This window comes from Prinia subflava, chromosome 23, assembly GCF_021018805.1.
Source record: "Prinia subflava isolate CZ2003 ecotype Zambia chromosome 23, Cam_Psub_1.2, whole genome shotgun sequence".
Classification (NCBI taxonomy): Eukaryota; Metazoa; Chordata; class Aves; order Passeriformes; family Cisticolidae; genus Prinia; species Prinia subflava.
The window spans coordinates 271240-295765 of NC_086269.1; the positions used below are offsets into that span (position 1 = coordinate 271240).

At 40.7% G+C, this 24526-nt stretch overlaps 1 protein-coding gene across 5 annotated transcripts; it reads left to right on the top strand.

Annotated features, from left to right (window-relative positions):
- Positions 1-44: 44 nt before the first annotated feature.
- Positions 45-22691, top strand: ST7L (suppression of tumorigenicity 7 like). Of its 5 annotated transcripts, none has more exons than XM_063418206.1 (16): positions 45-400; positions 1772-1854; positions 2869-3028; positions 3524-3578; positions 4104-4219; positions 6117-6195; positions 6995-7149; positions 7273-7370; positions 7787-7901; positions 9635-9707; positions 10425-10527; positions 13608-13758; positions 13893-13985; positions 16587-16726; positions 21856-21925; positions 22155-22691. In XM_063418206.1, exons 1-15 carry the CDS (start codon positions 199-201, stop codon positions 21907-21909), a joined length of 1677 nt encoding a protein of 558 aa, XP_063274276.1. In that variant the 5' UTR covers positions 45-198; the 3' UTR covers positions 21910-21925; positions 22155-22691. The 5 variants fall into 5 exon arrangements, with proteins under 5 accessions (XP_063274276.1, XP_063274279.1, XP_063274278.1 ...); XM_063418209.1 differs by having other exon boundaries at positions 16668-16726; XM_063418208.1 differs by lacking the exons at positions 21856-21925; positions 22155-22691 and adding exons at positions 17306-17377; positions 18683-19097.
- The last annotated feature ends 1835 nt before the right edge of the window (positions 22692-24526 follow it).

Here is a 24526-nt window from a genome sequence, read left to right on the forward strand (position 1 = left end):
TCGCTACCGGGAATACGGCGGTGGCGGACCTGCCGCGTTCCGGAGCCTCTGGGAACCTCGGCTGTGGTGTGGGGGACGATCGGTCCGGGCTTCGCCCTGGAGCAGCGGTGATAGGGTCGGTCAACGGGCTGCCCGCGGTGGCGGAGCCCCGCCCCGGTGCTTGTCCCGCCCCTGTCCCAGCGTGCCCCGCCGGCGGTGATGGCGGAGGGCAGCGGCAGCGGCGGGAGCGCCCGGGGGCCGCCGTGCCTCGGAGCAGTCTCGGCGTTCCGGCGGTGGGAGCAGCTGCGGCGGAGGGCTGCGACGCCCTGGGCCCGCGGGCTCCTTGCCGTGGCCGCCGGGCTCGGACTCTTGTACGCGGTGCTGCGGGTGCCAATGCGACTCCGGGACGGCCTGGCGGCCGGTGAGGGCGGCGGGGGCGGATGGTGCGCCGGGGGGAGGCGGGTTCTGCGTGGGGAGCCGAGCGTTCGGGCAGGGCAGGCTCGGCCCGGCCGTCCCGAGCACACTGGGCTGCACCGGGAATAGTGTATCCCGCGGGACCGGGGCAGTGACTGTCCCGCTGGGCTGGGGACTGGCGGGCGGCTCCGCAGGTGCTGTGTCCAGGTCAGAGACCCTCCATTCAGGAGGAACGTTGAGGGGCTGGAATGTGTCCAGAGAAGGAAATGGATCTGGGCAACGTCTGGGGCACCAGGAGCGGCTGAGGGAGCTGAGGAGACACAGCCTGGAAGAAAGGAGGCTCGGGGGGACGACCTTCTCTTTACAACTCTCTGACAAGAAGTTTTGGGTTAGGGTTAGGAAGGGACAGCCAGGGGGGATTAAGCTCTGCTCCTGGGCCAGGGGAAGTTCAGGTCGGACATCAGGGGGAATTTTTTCATGAAAAAGTAGTCAGGCATTTAAATGGGCTTCCCAGGGAGGTGGTGGAGTCCCCACCCCTCGTGGTACCCAGGGAATAACTGAACCTGGCACTCAGTGCTCTGGTCTTGGTGACAAGGTGGGGATAGGTCACATGTTGGAGTCAGTAAGGTCTTTCTCTAACTAATTGATATTCTAGTTCTGTGAGTCTGTCCCAGCCGTGCCTATGGACTGGTCGGCATCCCAGCTTTGCTCAGTGACACACTGAGCTCGTCACCCAGCCCCAGGGTCAGGGACACGGCTGAGGACAGGGCAATCCTGAGAGCAGCCAAGGCAGTGCCCCAGTGCTGCCCGAGTGCTGCTCCGCGCTCCCCCCGGGGGTCTGTCAGGCTGTCAGTCTGTCAGGCTGCAGCCCTGCCCTGGCCGCACTGCCCCTGTCCAGCCTGCGCTGGTGGCAGGTGACAAGGCTGATGTGCGGTTTGAGTCCAAACCATGGTCACAGCACCACTAGATAACTGCATTCCCTGCATTGTGCGCTCAATAGCGGGAGAGAGAGGTGTGTGGAAAATGTATGTTAGTGCTGAATATAAGTTTGCATCAAAACAGGATGATTTTGTCTTAAAGTGAAATAATACATTGAATTGTTGTGGTCCACCAGGCACTGTATGGGTGAAACTGTAAGATGCTTTGTCTAGAAATGTACAGTGATTTTTTTTTTTGATGGGATATAAAAATTGACTGTCACAGGTAGATACAAACAAAATAATAGGTGGTGAGGATTCCTGTAACAGGATAGCATTATAAAGCTACTAGGGCTATAGTATACTATATGTTTGCATGATACTCAGCATTCTTTAATAGACAAGCTATTTTTGTTTTTCAGTTTTTCTTATTAAGTCTTTGGTTTTGTTTCTCTTAACAGTGACTGTGTTCTTAAGCACTTTGACTCCAAAATTCTACTTTGCCCTTACAGTAACTTCGTCTTTTATATCTGGACTGATATTTGTAAGTAGTCCACTTATTTTTTTTTTTTTAACATCTTTAGCACCTCTCAGACGACTTTTTGAGGGGTAAAGGGAATGAATGTTAGACTCTAGAGGGTGCCTTTGTGCTGGGAAGGATCTTCTCTGATGTATTGTTGCAACTCTTTTGCTGTATGTGTTGGTACTGCATGAGTCTGAGAAAATAACTTGTACGGAATGCCAGATTGGTTTGCCTCCTCTGACACAGCTCCAGCCTCTCCCTTGTCTCCTGTTACTGGTCACCAGAGAGGAGTGACCCGTACCTGATCCAGGCACGGGATCCAAATTGGTCCAGGGCTGACAGTTTGATGTAGTCTTTGAAGGCTTGTGATGTGCAGGTATTTTTAATAGCTTCAAAAAGACATGGTAATATTTTTGGCCCAGAATTTCTGCTAAATGACTGTCATTGCTGTTAACTTAGCCTGGTCTCTTTGTTAGGCTCTCTCTTTCTGGTTAGCAGAACATCTCAGTTTAATGGGCCTTTATTTTATACATATATATATGTGTGTGTATATATATTTTTATATATATATAATATTTATATTTATTTATCCTTTATTCTTTTCGATTATTTTTGTAAAATAAAAAAAACTACACTTGTGTTGAATACTACAAATTTGGTACTGCAGGTAGGGCTAGAGCTTGAAATATCCTCACCAGAAAAAGGATATAATGTTTTTTTGCTTCTGTTCCAAGGTTCTCTATACAGGCACTTCTGAAAGAATTTATGAGTTACCCTAGTGACCTGGGGAGGGAGAAACGTAACATTTGATTAAAATTTTGCTGGTTCTTTCCCATTCTTTTTCATGTTCTTTGAGTGATCTTGCATGACAAGACAGGCCAAACCAGCTCATTAGTGTTACTCTGTATGGAGATAAGTTCCATCCCTGATCATTTGCAAGGGGACGTACTTGCTGTGAACACTCTTCATCCCTCATGTTTGTTGGGAAGATGTCACCTAAGGAAATTTCTGGTGCTTTTTTTTCTCCCGTGGCAGGTGTTTGAGTGGTGGCACTTCCGAAAATATGGCACATCTTTCATTGAGCAGGTTTCTGTGAGCCATTTGAGGCCCCTCATCGGAGGTGCAGAGAACAGCCCCCCAGCCCCAGCAGCTTTTTTGGCGGGGGAGAATGAGACCAGCAGGCAGAACATGCCAGGTGATTTCTGATGTGTCCCAGGAGCTTTCCTTAAGCTTCGAGGTGGCTTTTTAGTGGCTTTGGCTTGTAAAAAATGGACAAAGCCTACATCTTGCAAAGTGTTTTGTTAGTAGTTGTAAAAATAAGCTAAATAATAATGTTTTTACTCTAAACCAGTCATTGTTAAAAATATGATTTAGAAAATATTATACATTTAGCTCAAACTGTTTCAGTAACATTAGTTATTTACTGTTCTAAATATGGGCAAGGTAGATGTTGCATGAGTGTATGTACATGCATTGCTTAATCTTCCCACTCTGTGCTTTTGTACCCCAGCAATGTTGGGGAGCAAAAATATTTATGGAATTGCAGAAGTTTATGTAGATGATGATTGCATAATAATAAAATCAAAGATGCTTTTGAAGGCACAACTGCTTTTGCATTACTGCATTTTAACGCCAAGGTAACATTTCCCATGCTTTTAATTTAGAAAGTACTTTTTTTTTTATTCCTCAGAGTGCAAAGTGTGGCGAAATCCTCTCAATCTTTTCAGAGGGGCAGAGTATAGCAGGTATTAATTATCTTGTTTTCCACTGCATATTTTTAAATTTTATTGGGGGCATGCACATGACTTCTTCACAGAGTTTGTACTGGTAATGTCAGGAGACAGCTGGAGACCTGCAAGATTATAGGGGTGATTGATACCAGTCCTGTGTTTAAAAGGCACCAAGCCAAGCTTTGCCAGTTTCAATGTTAAGAACAAAAATAGTACTGTAACATCAGGGCTTTTTGAGAGTAAAGGAGGAAAAAAACTTTATTCAGAGATTGAGACAGTGATTCTCAATCTAAATTCTCTTTTATTAAACCATATTGTAAGTCTCCTAGCATTACTTCATGGGAAAAGCTGCTTTCTAGGAAGCCAGTTCCCAAGTTGTTTAGAACTTTACAGATTATTCAACAGTAGTACTTGAAACTTTGTGTTAGTAGCTTTAGTCTTTTATTACAGATTTTCTGCACTAAGCTCATCAGATGTCCCCTTGGTGTCAGCATTGCTAATTACTAGGAATGTCTCTTACTGAAATTTCTGCTGTTTTAGGTACATGTGGGTGACTGGGAAGGAACCTCTTACTTACTATGACATGAATTTGTCTGCTCAAGATCATCAGACCTTTTTCACATGTGACACGGATGCCCTTCGGCCTTCAGACACAGGTACTGATGTCTGTGTAAGGTGTGTAAGTGTTGGACAGTGCCAAGTGTGTATTTTAGTGAACTTCCAAGCAGTGCACCTTATCGTGTCAAATACTTTGTGAAACTAGCATTGCTCTAGTACTGAACAGGTTTAATAGATGTAGAGGATCACAGAGTAGTTTGGGAGGGAGGGACCTTAAAGCCCATCCAGTTCCATCCCCTGCTCTGGGCAAAGACACCTTCCATTAGACCAGGCTGTTCCAAGACCCCTCCAACCTGACCTTGAAATTTAGTGTTTAGTGAAATTTAGAGGAAAGATGTTTCATGTTTCGCATTCTCTACAACTTTAGTGCTGTCAGGGTCCTGATATTTTTTTAAGATCTCACACATTTCAAATAATTAACACAATATTGCAAACCTGGATTATATTCTCAACAGCCAAAATGTGGTCTCATTTAAACCTTAGTAATGAATAGTGCAGTCTCCAGATTTCCAGATTTTTTTCCTTGTGTTCCACATGTTCAGTGCAGAAATATTCTTTACCTGGTTATTGTCAGTGTGGGTGTGAATGATTGTCAATTTGTCACATTCCAGAGGTGTTCCTTGTCAGCTGGCTGTGACATGTTTGATATGACAGATGTGTTTTTATTTCACAAAAGGGAGTGAATTGTCTCGCTTGCTGAGCCAAGACTAATATTTTGTTTCCGAAAGAAAACTCAAATATTTTTCCACGTTATTCTTGCTTGACAGCAGGAGATTTTGTTCCAAAGGAAACATGTATAGATTCTTCAGTTTTCTTATCGTCCTTGAGATAGGCCAGATACAGAACTCCATGAACATAAGATTTTGGAGTTCTTTCAGAACTGATTTTTAGTGTGAATGTTAACAATCCTGCACAGAAAATGGTAGCTCTGAGTGTGTTGTTTTCCTATAAGTTGGTTTTCAGTTTGTGTTTTCCAGTTTTACCAAATGGAAACACAGTGGAGAGGGGTTTAGAATCATTGCATTGAAATAATTTTGAATTCAAGTTGTAGTTCAAAGAACACTTTGGAATAGATTTCACCCTTTTTACTTGTTCCCTAAAACGCTTTCTAATAAACTGATAAATGTATATCTTGAATTGACTTTGCCATGTGATGCTACTCAAATGTGCTTTGTAAATTTAAAAGGAAATTGTTAACCCTTTATGATCTGACAGTTGTCTAAAAATAACTATGGAACAGAATCCCAGAATAATTTGGATGGGAGAGACCTTAAAGCTGATCCAGCTCCACCCCATGCCATGGCAGGGACACCTTCCACTGTCCCAGGCTGCTTAAAGCCCCAATGTCCAGCCAGGCCTTGGGCACTGCCAGGGATCCAGGGGCAGCCACAGCTGCCCTGGCCAACTTAATATTTACGTACAAAACTCTGCCTGTGCAAGACACGACTTACTCCATCACTATTTTCATTGAAGTTCTGTTTGAAAGCTTAAATTAAAGTTCTGTGCAGGTCTATGCAAGAACCTGTGTTTAACAATTGCTCCTGCCAAGCTTTCAACAAGTCTTGGGAAATGTTTCCAGAAAGCTGTAGCAATTTAGAAATTGTACATCTGCCTGGTTATGTAAGCTGTTTCTGTGCTCTGTGTAGGAGTTCTGAAATGGTCAGTGAGGAATCTTCCTGGTGGTATTGCTTTCTCAAACTAAATTTGGGGCGTAATTAGCTGTTGCAAGAATTTGATGCTTGTGGTAGGAACGGGCTGAAATTAAAACACTTGTTTGTTCTTTCTTATAACAGTCGTACAGCAAACAGGAATTTTCAGGCTGGAAGGGAGCGTTAATTTGAGCTGGCTCCAAGCAGCCAGTATGGCCTCCACTGGCTCCCAGGTCTTTCACAGGTGTCCATGTCCCTCACCAGCCTTTCCATGGTTTTTCCACAGTTATGCAGAAAGCGTGGCGAGAGAGGAACCCACAAGCCCGGATTAAAGCAGCATATCAAGCTCTAGAGTTGAACAATGAGTAAGTTTATAAGTTCACTTGCAATGTTTCTAGTGTAAAGGATTCAGTGAAAGGATACTGAGCACATTATCAGTTTCTTCATCTAATAATTCACTTTTAACAAAGTTCTGAATGCTTAAGAGGGAGTCTTTGGACTGGGAATTGCACATGGGGCTGTAAATTGCCTTGAGGTATTGACCTATTCTACTAAAAACATCTTTAGTGCTGCTTTTTTTCTTAAATCATTGTATTAGTGTCAATAACAAATGAAAAATCTTATTCAGGTATGGAATGGTCTTAATTGAATATGAGATAATATGTTTCAGAGATGGCATTGTGGTAGAACTGTAATTGGAATTCACAGATGCCACTCCTGTAAAGGATTTTAAAACTCTAGCATAAACCAAAGAATTTCACCCACAACTGTGATCTGCTTTGTTATGTTGTCTTGTTATTTTTGCGTAAAATGTTTTAAAATCTCCTGGTTTTGAAAAAGCAAACCAAACAAAAAACTTTTCCAGACAATTGCAGACCATTTTTACAGTTTCGAGGAAAATAATTTAACTTGCTCTAACTATTTTTTCCTTTGCCTTTTCTCCAAATGAGGGGGGCAGGGAGTGTGTTTTTTCTGTAAAATGGAAAAGGTTTCTTTTTTCCTGTCACTCCCCCTTTGAACTCAAGTCAGTATTTTGGAATTTTAATATTGTCAGTGCTTACATCTTCAACATAAGTGAATCTTGCCCATTTCTAATGCTTCTAACACTTAAAAATGCAAAACTTCCTCCCTCAAAATAACTAGTAGGTTTTTCTCTTATTTCAGTTGTGCTACTGCATATGTCCTCCTGGCTGAGGAAGAAGCAACAACCATTGTGGATGCTGAGAAATATTTCAAGCAGGCTCTGAAAGCAGGAGAAATGATTTACAGAAAATCTCAGAACTGCCATTCTCAGAGCCCCCAGCACGAAGCACAGCTGAGTAAGGACTTTGAATCACGTGAATTCTTGGGTTTGTGTGAGCAGAAATGTAAAGCTAAAGCTATAATTAGGAGAGGCAAGGATTGAAACTGGTAGAGTAATATTTTTTTGTCTTTGTAATCAGGAAGAGACACCAATGTATTGGTGTATGTGAAAAGGAGACTGGCTATGTGTGCCAGGAAACTTGGAAGAATACGAGAAGCAGTAAAAATGATGAGAGATGTAAGTAAAAGTAAAAAAAACTGAGTTCACCATTGTTTTCAGTCACATTGTCCTATTTGATGGTTCTAAGTTCATTTCTAGGCATCATACTTAATCTAATTGAATTATTTTCCCATGAGATTGGCACATCATGATTGGATGGGCCTTTGAGTAACCTGGTGTAGTAGGAGGTGTCTCTGCCCTTCTGCTATGGCAGAGGGTTGGAATGAGATGAGTTTTGATTGCTTTCAACTGAAACCATTCTGTGGTTTTATAAAATGATGCAGTTTTTTTCATTCTGCTTCCGTGTCAGTTTCTTACACTCTGAGACAACAGAACATTAAAAAATCCTAGATTATTGTACTGATTTCTATTAAGTATTTCAGTGATTCAACTGCAATTCTATATGTAGTTTATTTCTCTTTACTGATTTGCAGTTGATGAAAGAGTTTCCACTTCTCAGTATGCTGAATATCCATGAAAACCTCCTAGAGGCCCTTCTGGAGTTACAGGCTTATGCAGATGTCCAGGCAGTTTTAGCCAAGTATGATGGTAAGTGATGCCTGTTGGAAAATCTGGGTGTTTTTGAATAACAGTTTAAGTGAGGTGGGCAAGGGATGTCTGTCTGCAGGCAGGAGACTGCCCATGACCTCAGATTCCCTTCATCAGTAACAAGAGGTGCTTGCAAGTGCAGGTCAAGTTCTCCTTTTGACTGCTGAGGTCAAATTTAGGCAAACTAAATTGCATATTAGTTACTTTCAAGTTACTTCTAATCTGTAAAGAAATCCTTGCATCAATTCAAGGATTATTTAAAATTAATCTCTTCTGCACCCCTGGATATGCCTAAATTCATTAGCCTTTTTCAGCCAGCACATAGCCCTGTAAGTAATTGATGTAAATAAGCTGGAAAAGGTAGTTTTCCTTTTTGTCATCTTCCAGGCTTCATCTTGTGCTTCTGTAATACTGAGATTGCTTGTCAAGAGATTAGCAGTGTGCAAACATGCTGCTGCTAGAGATCAGTGGTGTGCATCAAATGGTGTAGTTTGCTTTCACTTTCCCTCTCGGTTAGTAGGTTGCAGATATTGTATAAGTCTAAAGAAACATTAATAAAATATATACTTATTTTTTCTTGCCTTCAGTTTTGCCACCTGGATAGCACCCACATCGTGAGTGTACAAAGGGCTGCTGTCAAAACAGAGCCTTAAATCACCTTTGGAATGGAGGGACATAGCAGTATTTTATGACAGTTATTCTCAGAAGTTGTTGAGTTCTCTCTTATGTCAATTCTTCATTGTTTCAGGGAATCAAAGCTATGATATTTTTGCCCAAATCCTGTGCCACTTGTACATGGCCAGCCTAGCACCCTGCTCCCATTCCTTGATCCTCTTCTGGTGGATTCTTTTTAATATATGAAAACCATTTGCACTTTGCCCAGTGCTTCTTTCTGTTAGCACCAGGAATTGTGACACTTTCTTAAGAGAGCACTGCTGACCTTTTTCTGAGAAACTGGAAAAATGAGTACCAGCTTCAAACTCCCTGCAGCACCCCTGTGTTTTGCTTGACACAGCAGCCAGACTTGCAGTAAGTGATGGACAGGCCCAGGATGGGATTTACAAAAAAGGCAAGAACCATCTGACTATTCACAACATGGTGCTTGGGAATTAGACCCCAGACTTTGTCTGCTTTTAAAGTAAACTTACACTGTGGAGTGCTAACCTTCTAATCTGTAATTGTCAGCTCAGACTTGGCTTCAGATATTCTACAAAGCTACAACTAATAGAATTTTCCCCCACGGAACTGCAGAAGAGCGGAAATTGCGTTTTTGTTGAAATTCATCTACCTGTCTGTAATGTAATTTTTTGCAGTCATCTTCTGCTCAGTCTCTCAGTATTGTATAAAACTGTGTTAATGTACAGTTGCAAAATTAAGTAAAGATTAGAAGCTTACTTTAAATCTTTGTGCATTAATACAGGAAATACACTCTGTTCTCAAGTGTATTTATATGAGTATTTCTCTTTGGATCCAGTTTCAGTGTGTTGGTACATTTAGAAACAAAAAATTACTCTTGTCACCTAAATACAACTTTGGGTTTTCAATCTGAGACTGATTGGTGACTGTGCAAAGAAATTCAAAATTTCTAATCACAGCTGAAATGTTCCAGAAGTTACATTCATTGTCTTCCATACCCAAGGAAAAATCTTTAACTTGAAGGATGTGAGTTTAAAATGTTTGTATTGCCTTAGAATCTTACAGATTTAATAAATGACTGTTTTATTTTATCACAGATATCAGTCTTCCCAAATCAGCAGCAATATGTTACACAGCAGCTCTGCTAAAAGCCAGAGCTGTTTCAGAAAGGTAAGCAAGGACATTTGTGAATACAATGGTTTGTTGCTAATTTTGGATTCTCATGTAAAATATGAAGGAAAAAGGTCTAAAACTTATATGTTTTAAAATTACTTCTGATCTGTAAAGAAATGTTTGCTTTGATTCAAGGATTTTTTTTTTGTTTGTTTGTTTTACATCCCTGGTTATGCTTAGATATGTAGCAGTTAGACTTCTAAGAGCAAGTTGAGTCTATTTTATATATACACATATATTTGTGTGTAATAAAACACAATTTAAAACTACTTTTAAGTGTCTGCAAAGTTAGTACAGGTGAGGATGTTTTTTACAAGCTTATGTATTGGCCAAGTACTTTTATATAAATTCTGTTTGCAGTGTTTTGCTTGGGATTTGTTTTTTGGGATGAGTGCAGGAAATTTTGTGGTAGGTGATGCTGGCATTTCACCGTGGTGTGAGCCCAGCCCAACCCCCCAGCAGGTGATGCTGTGACAGGGAGCTGAAGGTCAGGGCACTCACCTGCCATGACTGACGTGAATTTTCATACATCATGGGCATGGATAACAGTAAGATAACCTCACTTAATGTGAACATTTTTCTCCTAGAAGAGTTTGTTTATCTTTCTTTATAAATCAGCCAATTTTTAATGAACGCCAAGCTTGCAGTGCAAATAAACACCTGGTTAGCATTTATTATTTATTACTTTTGTTCAAGGTGAGTTTTTCCCTTCAGGTTCTCCCCAGAAACTGCCTCCAAGAGAGGGCTTAGTACAGCAGAAATTAATGCTGTGGAAGCAATTCACAGAGCTGTGGAATTTAACCCTCATGTTCCAAAGGTAGGAGTATTTTATTTCCTGTTGGACCACTATTCTGAAAAATACTATCTTATAATATAATTTTGTTATTGGAGCCTTTCTAGCCACATATTTTCTTGAATTTGATTAGAACTCCAGCCGTGGAGTTGTTAAAAACATTAGTATTTATATCATAAATGTTTTGTGGCCAGATGTTTTTTTTAAAAATAGTGATGTTCAAACAGGGTTTTTTGCTCAAAAAATTAAACTTGGAATTTCCTAACTCATTGGAAAACCCAGTAATGTATTATGAAGGCACTTTACTCTCAGTAAGGGTGAACATTAATAAATATAAATTTAGATATTTAAAGTCATAAAATAATCACAGAGTGATTTGTGTTGGAAGGGACCTTAAAGATATCTCATTCCAGCACCCTGCTTCCAAGTCCCTGAAGCCAATTAAGTTCTCCAAACAATAATCACTCTAGTATTCCAAACCCCTTTATTCTGCTGGGCTTTCAACCATGGCTCCATGGTTATTGAAAGATCTGCAGTCACTTATTTTCTTCATCCACGTGTAAACAAGATTAAGAGTCTGTATCACCACAGGCTGTAATTTAATGTCTGGCATCAAAACACAGATTCCACAGAGCATTGGGTGAAAATAACATCCTGCATCGCTTTTTTACTGTACTAGTAAAAAGTACTAGGTTTCAGTATGAAACCTTGAAGCAGGATTGGCTCAGTGCAGGGTCTAATCCTCTGCAAATGATGCTGGAGTCCCAGTGGCTGCTGCTGGGAGGCTGGAATGATCCGGGCGCTCCGCTCTGTCTGCCTGTCCAGTCCAATAGAATGTGCACTGAGGAAGCTAATTGCTGGGAGAAATTGCTGCTGGTTTGCATGACTGATCAAGAGCGCAGCAAGTTCATTTCAGACAGTCTCAGACAGATTTTTCTTTAGCCTCTGCCTTTAGGGGCAGAAGATTATAACGCATTATCATTATCTAAAACTTCCTTTGTTTTGGGTATCCTCCAGTTGTTTCTGGAGCCTCATATACCTTTTAAAAGAAGTTAGAGATCATTTCAAACATGCTGTTGTTAAAATACAGTCTGTAGTTCTGCAGACAAATTCAGAAACCGATTCCAGGTTTCAGTAATTTGATGTTCTCTTCAAATTGTTCATCTATCCATTCTTCATGGGTTATTTATTACAATACTGCCTTGAGGCAATAAGCAATTGGTAAGATGACAGAGCAGAATTTTACTGGTGCAGGCTCTTTAAAACTCTGAAATGTTTATGGTCAAAGCAAACAAATGAATGAGGGCAGAGAAGTGAAGCAGCTTGCCCAGTGGATCACTGAGGGGGAAGAAAATCTGATCTTTGAATTTCCACTCTGTTCTGTCCCATAGACTAAAAATGAGTGTGTAAAGCAGGAAATCCCTCTGCCCATCAAAGTGATTGTATGTAACATTTTGCATAAGGAAAATAAAATAAGGTTTGTTTTCTTTGTTCTGCTTTTACAAGGCTGGGGCTTGTTTGTCAAGTTAGAACCAGCTAGAAAAGTGGTCCTCTTAAGCCATTTCAAATTAGAAATCTGTAACTGCACTGTAGTACTTTATGAAACAATCTTTTGCAGTCATCTTCTGAATATCGTAGAGATTTTTATGGTGTATAAAGACTTCAAAACCTTCAGTTCAATACTGAGATACCTTCAGCACTGACACTTTGCCTGTTTTATGCTTAAACATGGACGTGAAAACCTGCCAGACTGGAATTTTTCTGTTTATGTGGTAACATAGGCTCAGAGAGAGCCAAAGCCTGGAGTTGAGCATTGGTGTGTTGTGGCAATACTTGCAGTGGGGCTTCACCACCACTGCTGGATTTATATTCCCAGTTAGCATAATGGAAAAGTGGGCACTGTGGAGAGCATGAGGAGTTGGGTCAGGGGTCAGATATTTGAGACCATTTTCCCACAGCAGTGTGGTGTGAGTGATCCTTTACTGAGTTAAAAAAAAAATGGAAGAGGATTAGAGAGGATTAGCAAGAATATTACCCTCCGGAGTGCAGGCCCAAGGCACTGAGAGAAGAACCTAGCCAGGCAGCAAATGTGCTTTATTTGGCTAGGGCACAACCCCTCCTACATTCCTTGAAGAGTCTGAACGGGAAAAGTTAAGTCCTCAAACTGGATTAGTAAATAATCTCATCGTTTGTGGCATCTGCTGAAATAAATCGGGGAGTTAGCTGCATTCTTACACTTCGGGGGACCCTCCAAGGAATTGCCAAAGATGTGGATTAACTCTGGCTGTTATTGAATGAGACACTATATGGTAGGAGAGGACAGATCACAAGTAAATACTAGAGCTGAAACTGTCATTTCATTCTTACAAAAAGTAGTCATCTGTTTTTAAAAGCTAAGTTCAAATGAATACCTGGCTTTTTTAATGTACCATGAGAAAATGTGGTACATTAAAAAAATGGCATGTTCTGCCTTGCAAAAAAATAGGATATGTTTAATCCTTGTGTTCTTTGACCCCTCTGAGCATCAGATTTTCTGCTGATGGAGGGAGAGGGCTGAAATTGAAAAAAACCTGAACTCAAAGATACTTTGTGGTAGCCCAGTAAGACCACATTAAAAGAAGATTTTCCTGGGTTTGATTTATTATTCTTCTTTTCGTTAGCACACTGACATTTTCAGGTTTGCTGCTCATACTTCAGAGCTAGCAAGTCCTCAACCGCCTACATTGAGGCTTTCAGTGATGAAGTAATGAGCAAAAATACCTTTGGTTTGGGGTTTTATACCAGCCTAAATTTGTCCCTCATTGGTGTTGCACCTGCAGCATTATCCTTAACATCTGTTCCACAAGAATGTATTTTTATTTTGTCTTACTGAAGCTGTATGTTTTTTCTTGATTTTTTTTGTGTGTGAAAGCCTAATTTAAGAGTCATATACACAGAGTGTGTTTTGCTGCTTTTCATTTCTCACTTAGTGCAGCCTGGCTGCTGTGTGGTAGAAGTTGGCCCCTTCTCCGCTCAGTTAAAACTAAAACGATCATTTATGTTTCACAATGAAAAGTTTTGGAACATTCCATGTAACCACGTGTACTTTCAATTTTTCCTTTCAGTATTTACTAGAAATGAAGAGCCTAGTTCTGCCTCCAGAGCACATTCTGAAGAGAGGGGACAGTGAGGCAGTAGCGTATGCTTTTTTTCACCTCCAGCACTGGAAGAGGATAGAAGGAGCTCTAAATCTGCTGCACTGCACATGGGAAGGCAGTAAGTGTCTCCTTTTATTTTCTTCTGTACAATAGACTAGTCTCTCTGCCTTTACCCCTCTCAAACATGATTGGCTTTCTTTGTGAGGAGCTGGTTGCCTGATTAGTCATTAATGTCACTCACCCTTTTTGCAGCGTTTAGGATGATCCCATACCCATTAGAGAAAGGACATCTTTTCTATCCCTACCCAAGCTGCACAGAGACAGCAGACAGAGAACTGTTGCCAAGTAAGTGGTTTCTAAGCAGTAATGATAATAAAACACAGGCTAAGGACGTATTCAGTTTGCGGTATTCTGTATTTACCTTACTGTGATTTTTTTAGTTTGAGCTTCCTGTGAAGGGGGTTCAGCTATTTGTTGATGTCCCTCCCAACAGATCTTGAAGCACTTGATGTGTGTGTGTGGTAAATGTCAGCTTGATGCTGTAATAGCCTAAGTCCTTCAGAGATGAAATCTGTGTGTGGTACATTCAGACTGAGTCTGGCCAGCCTTGAGAACAACAAAGATGACCATTTGTTAAAAATTACTTTTAAAAGAATTCATGGATTTGGCTGCTGTTGTAGCAAGGAATCAATCCATGGTTCCAGTCCTGCATTAGGTGTCCAGTAAAACCTGTCTGTGATCTTACAGAGAATCTTTGGTTAACCTGTAGCTTCATAGAACATGGATTGCTTTCTGTGGTTAATTCAATGGTCTATTTATCTGCTGGCTGCCTCCTGGAACTTTTTATACATTTATTTCGATGGATTTATACTAACATTTGATACTGAAAAGTCTTATCCAGCTGCTCTTTGCTTCAAGGTTACTTTATGCAATTATGAGCCTACATGTTTTTTCCTTTGGGCAAGACAAATAAACTATGTCATTACTGCCTGTACTCATGATATTTAGGAAAATAGCATTAATTTTGATTAGAATTGAGCTGTTAATTATACATCTTAATTGAATTCCTTTGGGTTTGAACTTCTACATCTTGAAGAAACACAATTCCCCAGGGACTGGAAAGGGCTACTGCAAAAGCACCAGCAGCCCTACAGAGACCACAGCTGTGGAAAGGAAAACTGCACAGACGTGTTTCTATTTAAAAGCCTGAAGTTATATTTAAAATGTGTAATTTAAATTTGTCCCCAGACTGCTTTAAATTACTCATTTCTCACTTATGCAGGATATTGCACAAGGAATTCCTTGGTTAGCAACTAACCCTAAATTGTAGACTTCCAGCATAATTGAACACCAACACATGCAGATATTTCAACAGGATCACTCACGCATTCCTGTTATGTTTTAAATATAGAGCTACCTATAAATAAAATCATCTTAACACTTTTATTGCAGTACTTCCTCAAGAAATCTTGACACCTAATTAAAAAAAAAAAGGTATCTATTTAAAATAATGTTGACTAAATCAATGATTTGAAAAACCTGGATTGGTCTGATGAGTACCACTTCTCAAATGTCCTTGAATGTATAGAATTAGCTTTAGTTGTCTTTACCTATTTTGAATTTAGTTTTAATTTCCCAGTGTAGGAAAAGCTACTGCAAAAAGAATTAGTTCCTATTTTTTAAACACTTCCCTTAGTTATATTGCTCCATGTTTTAGAAGTTTTAGTTTTATACTACTATATAGTAGGAATATCTGAGTACCATTAACATCTCTTACAGATGTTAGACATGGATCTCCAAATATCCTACTTAATTGTGCTCCAAAATCTATCATTAAAACCAAAACAAACCCTGAGCACTTTGCCATTAATGAGTTGCAAGAGCACAAGACACTTTGCTGGGTTTACTCTTCTAATGGTACCTTAATGTGCTAACATTCAGAAGGAGAAATTAGGAGAGTATAATGTCTTTTTCCTCCACAGACTTCAGTTAAGAAATAATACAATTGTATTTTCTCATTTTACAAAAAAAAGGCTCATTTATAATTTTATAGTTTTTTTGGATTTTAAAAACAGCTTGTCAAGAGGGGAGGTCCTGTTATAATTACTAATGTCTATAGAAACTATTCTTTTTCTTCATTTAAAAAACTTTTCAAATCATTGGATGAAAATCAGAGCTGCAGGTATCCAGAGCTAGTAAATAATTGCAAATTCACCCAGCAGGTCCTCGGCGAGTGACCAGTAGTAGTGCTGTGAGTGCTGAAAGCTCCACATGCCACCCTTAGCCTGGCTAATCACCTGCTTTGGATTTTGTTACCAGAGATTGGAAATTGCAAGGAGCTGCTACATGCAGAATTTATAACCCAGTCCTGGTGCTGTTTTCTTTGAGGTCTGCTCTGTCAGCTGCTCTGAACAGATTTACTGTAGTCTACAACCAGAAGTCTTCAAGAAGTACTAAGAAATTTATGTGTATACATTATGCTGGTTGTTTTTATGCTGCTCAGCTTCTTATGGGGTGCGGAGATGTGTCGTTCTTTTCACGTAACAGGATTAGAGCACCAGAGAGTTGAAAACACCTGAATTGTTTTAGTTGCTTTGGGTAATTTTGACATCTTGTGAACTTTACAGGTGTTCCCTCTGTCCTGTTAGAAAAGTAGGTACTGAAACCTGAGCCTGATGAAGTGCTTCAAAAATAAAGCCCATTAAAGTGAAAAAGAAGACTGGGAAGAGAACATTAATAATGACAACAAATATGTAAAGACTATTAATAATGAAAACAAGCATGTAATGTAGGGGAAAACTTTTAAGAAGTTAAAGTACTGGAACTTAAGATGTGTTGCAAGAGTCTTTCCTTCTGAAAGTCCAGAAATGAGTTACAAGGCCATAAATAATTCAGAAAGCAGTCTTTGATTATCAAATGTCAATGTTCTTCATTTTTTCCTTTCAGCATTTCATGAAGTCTCCGTTTACCCCCAGAAGGAACTTCCCTTTTTCATCCATTTCACAGCAGGCCTGTGTTCCTTTTCAGCCATGCTGGCCCTCCTTACCCACCAGTTCCCTGAGCTGATGGTCATTTTTGCGAAAGCTGTAAGTACTATCTCTGGAGTGGGACTTGCTAAGGTATCTTTTGGGTTTTTGGGAATTTTGAGGTCCAGGATGAAGTAGCCTCTAGGCAATCTCATGCTTGTGGGGCGTAAATTATTTTATCTGCCTTTGTAAGAATCTCGGTAGTGACAAACACATATTGAAATTCAAGCAAAATGTCTATTTTGACAAGAGATGAACTATTACTATTATGTACCATGGCTTTAATTTGCACTGTTATGGTTAGAGAGAAGCATTTCAGCACCAGAGAAATTTTTGCACAGAGCGCTGTGGTGAGTATGGACTTTCTCCTTGTCCAAGTGCATGACTGCAGTGGGAGAGCCTCAAAAATAAATTTGTTGACTGGAGATTTTGAGAAGTGAGTTAAAGGCAGTCTCAACTGCAGGTAAACTGCAGGTCTCTGTGAGCACTGAAAACCCACAGCATGATGTAAATAGAATGGATGAGAACAGATAAAGTAACTGGTGACCTCAAACCAGGTTCAGAACTGAGTTTAGCTGTCACTTAACCTTTCAGGAGCTCAGCCACTGGTTTCATATCTCATCTGATTTCACTTACTAGATGGAGAATGTGTTCAGTGGCCACAGTTCTGTCATTTGAGTACCTTTTCAACAATAGAAGTTGGACTCATTGGTAATAATCTGTGATGGTTTAAATGTATCTTAAATATATCTGTTCCTGTGGGTGCCTTCTGTGCCTGTCTCTTCTCCCTCTCTACCTTGCTCTTTTTAGAGTTTCTTTCCCTTACTTATTTGTTAGCATCTGCTGTCAGTAACCTTGTCATCTTTCCCTGGATTCTGGAAGCTGAGAAACAAAGTGCATAGGCAGCTTCCCACTCCATCTTCTCAAACTACTCCAGACAGTAAGTTTGGCCTTTACTGAACTGTGGCTCTTGTGCAGTAGAGCAGAGTAGCAAATAAAGAGCTCTGAACTCGTAAGGGAATCATTTATTCTTGCTTTGCTAGTGGAAATAGAGGCTAAAAGACTTTTGCATCCTGACTGGTTTAATGCAACACGTAATGGAGACCCTGGAGGAAAGCCTTTCTTTTTGAGGAATACTTCGTTCCTATAAGTATTTGCTGTACTAGTGAGCCCAGTCTAGTGTCCAAGTCATGCAGGTCTGAGAGTGGGGCCCCATTTCCACACAGTGGTGTTGATCTTTATGCTGGAAAATGTAGTTGGACATGCCAGCGACAAATTTCAGTGCTGCTCATAATTGGCTGGGTTCATAATAACTAGGGGCTAACTATCTGCTTGATTAATTCTGTAAGGGCTGCATTAGCAAAGTTGTATGATTTCCAAAGAGATACAAGGTCAAATGTTATGCTAACAAAGAATTGCTTGGTGAAGTTCTCTCTGCTGGGTTTCTTGAACCACAAAAAAAAGACTTTGTACGATTGAGTTGGCTTTGCAGTTGGGATGTCCAGTGACATGTCCAAGTGTGGGGAAAAACCCTCCCAGGGTTTAGTCATTTGGCAATGTGTTTATTTTGTTCATTTTCTTTAGGAAAAGATGGATAGTGTCTGTTCAGCTGGAAAAATAGATTATCAAGAAGAGAGTGCGCATTGCCACAACATTCCCCCAACCAAATCATTGGTAGCAGGCACAGACAAAGGGTCCCTTGACACTCTGTGGCAGTTTATTACAGCAAAAGTTGAAATTGTGTACTGAGATCATCAGACAAGAGGGGAATTCTGTATTACTCTCGAGATTGACACCTGAGAAGGAAATACCAACTTCCAGTATTCTGCTATTTTAGCTGGAATCAATGTTGACTCTCAATCATACTCTAATGATAAAAATTCTTCCATATTTTACTTATTAGATGATTGTACTTATGATTCCATTCCTGATGGTTTCAGAGGGATTCAGAAGACTTGTAAGAAAAAATGATACTCAACATCAAAGTAACATTTCTGTTTGTATTGCTCACAACAGGAGTGTTGCAACTGGATGACTTCTATGGTTCCTTCCAACCCAAACCATTCTGTGATTCTGTGTTTTAGTTAATAGATTGCTTCAATAGTTTAACTACAGATAATGATGTGATGGCTGCTAACACTTTATACATACCCTCTTGTTTTCTGGAGGTCTGTAACAGTAGCGTCTACTTGAATTTTCATCCCCAAAATGGAAGATTATCTTCTATTTAATGATTATCTTCTATAATACCAGCCTTTCCTCTCAAGCATACTGTAATAAAGCAATTGTTATTTACTATATTGAGCATTATATCTTCAAGTAATTCTGATGCTTTAAGCTTTTAAAATTATTTTTTCCTATGTATTTCATTACTCCAAGTATTTTTCATCTTACTGTTTTTTAATTTATTAAATATAGTACTTTGAGATAATGAAGTTCTAGCTGGTATATCAGGAGTGCTTTGGCCATAGATAAAAGCAATGCAAAATGTATTTCCAACTCCTGATCTTCCAAGAAACCTAGAACACAGTTTTAGGAATGGCAGTTGGAAAGTATTGTGCATATGGAATTTTTCCCTATAAATCTCCAAGCAGTGACTCCTTAGATGACATTTCAGTTACTTCTTAATCAAACTGTTTTTCCAGCAGTTGAATCCACAGTGAGCTGAACGCCTCAGAAGGGGTTTAAGAAGTTGAATACCTTTCTATTGACTTGAAAAGTCTGAGTTTACATATTTTCATTTGTTAGTGCTTGAATTTATTTCCTCCATAATAAATCACAGGGTAAACCTTGGCAAATTGCTAAAAATATTCCAAGTGGCCAAAAATCACAAGGAAGCGTTTGCTAGTTCCAATGTATACAGTGTGATGGAGCATCAGCAGCGGCCGGAGCGCTGGCACCGGCTGCGGGAGCCGCTGCTGCCCCAGCCCGGGGACCGCCGCGGGGATTTCGGGTGTCCTGCACGGCTCGGGGGCTCGCAGGTGCTGGGGACTGGTGCTGGCAGAATGCTGAGCATTTTCTGCTGCAGTTAGAGCCCGTGAAGGTGCCCAGAGAAGCTGTGGCTGCCAAATCCCTGAAGTGTCCAAGGCTAGACTGGATGGGGCTTGGAGCAGCCTGGGGTAGTGGAAGGCGTCCCCTGCCCTTGACAAGGTGCTGAAATTAGATGATCTTTAAGGGTCCCTTCCAACCCAAACTGTTCTATAATTCCATGATAACTGTATGAGTTTGTGCTGGTGAGGGCAGTGGAACAGGCAGTGGTAGAGGATCCACAGGAGCTGCAGTACCAGTGCAGGTGCTCCCTGGGCCTCGCTGTTTGTTTCATTCAGATTTCTGATCTCTTGGAGCATCACACTGTTCTTGATCATTAGACAGCTCTGTTTCTGAAGTAGTTACTGTTTAGATTTTTCACAGTAAGTGACAGAAGAGAGGAAGGCATGCAATCATGATAATGTGAACAGCTCTTTGAACAAGCTGAAAAACACTGCTAAATAAAACAACTTCTGTCAAAATTGCAGACAAAGGGGTCTGATTGTTTTTTCATTCAGTATGAATTTTTATTTTTCAATAATTACATAGATGGTGGACTGGGTGGATGAGTATCATCTTGCAAAAGTGAGGTTGCACAACTCCTTCTGTAATACAAAGACACCAAGAAGTCTGCAAGAACACCAGTGATACAGAGTGATAGCAGGCACTGTAAACAAATGTCAGAAGTTCCTGAAAACACTGAACATACCTTCACAGAATCATGGAATGGTTTGGGTGGGAAGAGACCTTAAGGCTCATCCCATTCCACCTCCTGCCATGGGCAGTGACATCTTCCACTATCCCAGGGTGCTCCAAGCCCCATCCAACCTGGCCTTGGGCATTTCCAAGCACGAGGGAGCCACAGCTGCTTTGGCCAATTCCAAGCAGATCCAATCCCATTTTTTACATTGGAACCTTATGTTACCAGAAGAGACCAGTGTAAATTATTACTAAAGTACTGAAAAAATAGTGGAGCAGTGTTCCTGCTGTATCCTACTGCAAACCACTTTCTTTTTCTGGGAATTGGACAAAATCCTAAGACAGTCCCTGTTCTAAAGTGGTTTTATATGGATTGATTGATACTTTCACAATGAAGAGAGCAGTCATAAGGCTAAAATTAAAAATTGGCTAATTTTTATGATTGTAAGATTAGGAGAAAACATTTTTCATTCTGACTGTTCCCTAGCTCCCTGTTGGAGGATTCCTTGCCATTTTGTCTGTGGCAGCCATCTAGGGACAGAAAACAGGGCAAAGCAGAGCCGTGTCTGGCAAGTCCTGCTTTGTGTGACACTCTGCTTTACTTTAAGAACAAATCCCCCTACCACTTTCCCCAAAGCTCATTAAGTGAGACTGGAGAATTAACTTTTTAGCCAGCTGCTGAACTTTTCATATTTATAAACACTTGAGTCTTTTGCTTATCTAAGAGAAAATGTGTATAGTTTGGAGATGTGCACTTCCCTGCCAATGTGTAATGAGTGGTTCTACACTTGGTAAGGAAAAAAAGCCTGAAGTTTCCTGTCAGAGCTGAGTGTCGATGCCAAGGGCAAAGGTTTCTTGCCTTGCTAATCTACATCTTAACTCATGCACTTAATGTGAAGGTGCCACACGCAAACAGGCAGGGAAGAAGCCCACTGCAGGGAAAAGCTCCTACAGCTCATTCACTGCTGTGAATGTTATGTTTTAAAAGCCTTTTTAATGTAATATTTGAGGTTGTGATAGAAGCCAGGAGGGCCAAAGTAAAACTTTCAAAGTAAATGAGTCCTGTTGTTGTTAATTCATGAAATGAGGGTTTGCACAAGGATAACCTGAGTGCCAGTGGAATATCTGGGGGATGGGTTGAGAAGGTGCAGGGGAGTTTGCACGATTTGTTTTAGTCTAATCTTACTTCTGGAACTGTTTAGATGGCATCTAGAATATGGATCCCGTCTGGAAGCACAGACTGATCTTGGTGGATGGGCTGTTCAGTTTGAGTTGGTGACCTGTAAAAAAATCTATGCTGGAATATTGAAAAAAATAGGTGATCTTTAAGGTCCCTTCCAACCTAAACGGTTCTGTGATACTCTGAAAATCCACTGTCCTCCCCTCCCTGGTGTGTTTAGCCCTGAAGGCACAATGCTGAGCTGCTGGAGGAATGCCATCCTAACCCTCGTGCTTTTGCCCAGGTGCTGCGGGTGCTGTGGCCGGTGAGTGCTCCCAGCGTTCTGGCCTCCAGCTGAATGGACTGTGCCAGGGGTGAGTGGACAAGGCTAGAACTGAGGCTTCCAGAGGGTTTTTCTTCTTCTGTGTGTCTTCATTAATATCTAATGTTTACAATGAGCCTATTTCATGGCATAAGCAATGAAAGGACTGGAATTCTGTTGCCCTGAGGGAAAGACACAGGGTGGTTTTGTTCATACCTTGAGTCTGCAGAAGGAAGTTGGTTTGGAAACTGAGCTGATTTATTGTGTTCTGTTTCTTCCAGTGCTTTGGGACTCTTCTTTCGCCCTTCATCTTCTCTATGGAACACATTAAGGACCTGCTGCTGGGCAGCCCCTGGCATTGGCTGACTCTAGTGTGACTGGAGTGTATTTTCCATGATAGTTTGATTTTATTCTTGTGAGCCTCACTTGGTGGTTGGCTGACCCCCAGCTCTGGGGGCCGAAGAAGAAATCTGGGTTCTTCAAACTGATATCCTTGACAGGCTTCCATGTTGATGGTGCTTAACATGGGAATTTCTTCTTTGGCCTTAGTCTGTAATCATCGAAGAAAATAGTTCTTGTTGAGCAATAGTTTATTGCTCTCTAAATCACTTGGACAACTGGAAGTTCATACTTCCTCTGTAAGAAAGGAGAATACACAAACTGAGCAGGTGTTTGGAGTATTGATGCTTCCTTCTCAGCTACAGATGCACTGGATACTTGGCTTAGATTTAATTTTATAAGCCTTTTTCAAAATATTTGTTAACTGCAAAGTATGGTTCTGCTTTCTTTATTAAATGGTTGCTACTTAACACATTGAATTTGTTGACTTCTTAAGTGTCTCTTTAATATAGATTATAATGTGCAAACAAAGATTTGTTTCTTCTCTATCTTAGGAGATTGCATTAGTCAGGGAGATGGTAAACTCCTCTATTTCATGTTACTTCTGTAGGTTTAATTGTGCATCTTTTACTCTTCAAGACAAAGCATTTTGAGAGACAGGATGGCTTCTGAAACTGCCCGAAGTGTTGTGATATCTGCATGAGAGTCTGTTGGGAGACCTGAACTTTCAAGTGTTAGTCCAAAGCAGTGTCACTGTTGATATGAAGACTTTAGGAGAAGGGGGATGTGGAAAACTCTTCAAAGGATTTGCTTCACACACAGACCAGCCCTGAGGGTTTGTTTACTGCAGAGATGAAAAGATGGCTGTGGCAGCCACGTGGTTTGAGGTAATTGGTGTGACTTCCATTTCCACTCTCCTATTAGAGCAAAAGTCTTCTTCCCACGCAAGTCTGCTGCTTGGCATCGGGGAAGCAAAGTCGTGTCAGCCCAGGCTTCTTAGAAGGGGAAGAGAAAAAAATAGCACAGGCTTGTGGATAAATGCTAATTCTGAGCACATGGAAACCCATCATTGTACTTTTTGCAGATAAGTACAAATACTTGCCACTGAGAACTGGGGAGATTTTACACGTTTGATCTCCATTATCTTTTTGAATGTTTGTGATGTTGATGGCTTTTTCCAAAGGTGGTGTAAATTAATCCAGTTTCTGTATCCTGGATGGGAGGAGCTTGCTGTAGCCTACTGTATTCTCTGAAACAATCCCTATGTCGGTCAATTACAAGTAATTTGAATTGACTTAAAATACCTTCTTACACGGAAGATCAATAATTAATTATTTTTCTTTTTCCTTATTTTCAAATCCTTCTTTACTTGTAAACCAAGTTCTATGAAGAACAGAGAGTCACCTGAGCATATCATGTAAATCTAGTTTATTTGTAACTCTGAAGGGAAACACACTTGTTTAGGTAGAAATGCCATTGCTTGCTCTCCACTGTATATTTCTGTTGACTGGACTTAAATCCAGGTTAACTATTTGAATTCATCAAGGAATCAAAAGGGAAGCCTTACAGAAAGATACTACCAGTGTTTTTAGAGTTACCTAACTGCTAGAATGTAATTTTGTCAGCTTTCTTTCCAGTTGGTCATTGGGGCTGTTTCTCACTTTGGAATCACTGTGGTGATTAATAGGCCTGTTGTGTTCATGTGATTTCACTTCGTGATCTGCAGGGGCCCATAAGGTAACCAGGCTAATGCTTTTTAAAGTTGAACCTTTTCCAGCAGTTGTGTGGGGTTATAAATGAAGCTCTGCCTCCCATGTATCATCCCAAGAGCTGCTTTCTCTCACTGTCCTCCCCTGACATAACAGTAACAGAAAGGGGATGGGCTTGTTCTGAAAGGAGAGCTGGCAGCAGGCTGTGTAATGAAAATCTTCCTGTCTTTAGAAGTGCCAGCAGTTCTTGAGGAAGGAGTGCTATGATTTTCCAGCAGGATTGTTCATGCTTTTGGGAAGTGTTCCTTTGCCACTTAGGAGCAGGGACTTACACCTGACCTGTACCTTAGTAATGCCATATCAATTATGGTATGTGCATGTGTATATATACACACATACTTATGTATATATACATAAAAAATTACAATTATGACTCAGAACAAGATGAATATTGATGTAACTTCCTTGAAACAACAACTGTGGTGACTTTACAGCCATTGGGGTGGCAATAGCTTTTTCACAAGGCTTTATGTGGCATTAACAGATTCCTCACATTTTCAGTTCATTCAGAGTAACCAATGAAAGTCAAATCTTGAAGATCAGCA

Coding starts and splice junctions, on each gene's coding strand:
- ST7L (XM_063418206.1), top strand. CDS start 199: ATGGCGGAGGGCAGCGGCAGCGGCGGGAGCGCCCGGGGGCCGCCGTGC. Junction 7,902..9,634: donor AGTTTTAGCCAAGTATGATG/GTAAGTGATGCC, acceptor ATTTTATCACAG/ATATCAGTCTTCCCAAATCA. Junction 13,986..16,586: donor AGACAGAGAACTGTTGCCAA/GTAAGTGGTTTC, acceptor TTTTCCTTTCAG/CATTTCATGAAGTCTCCGTT.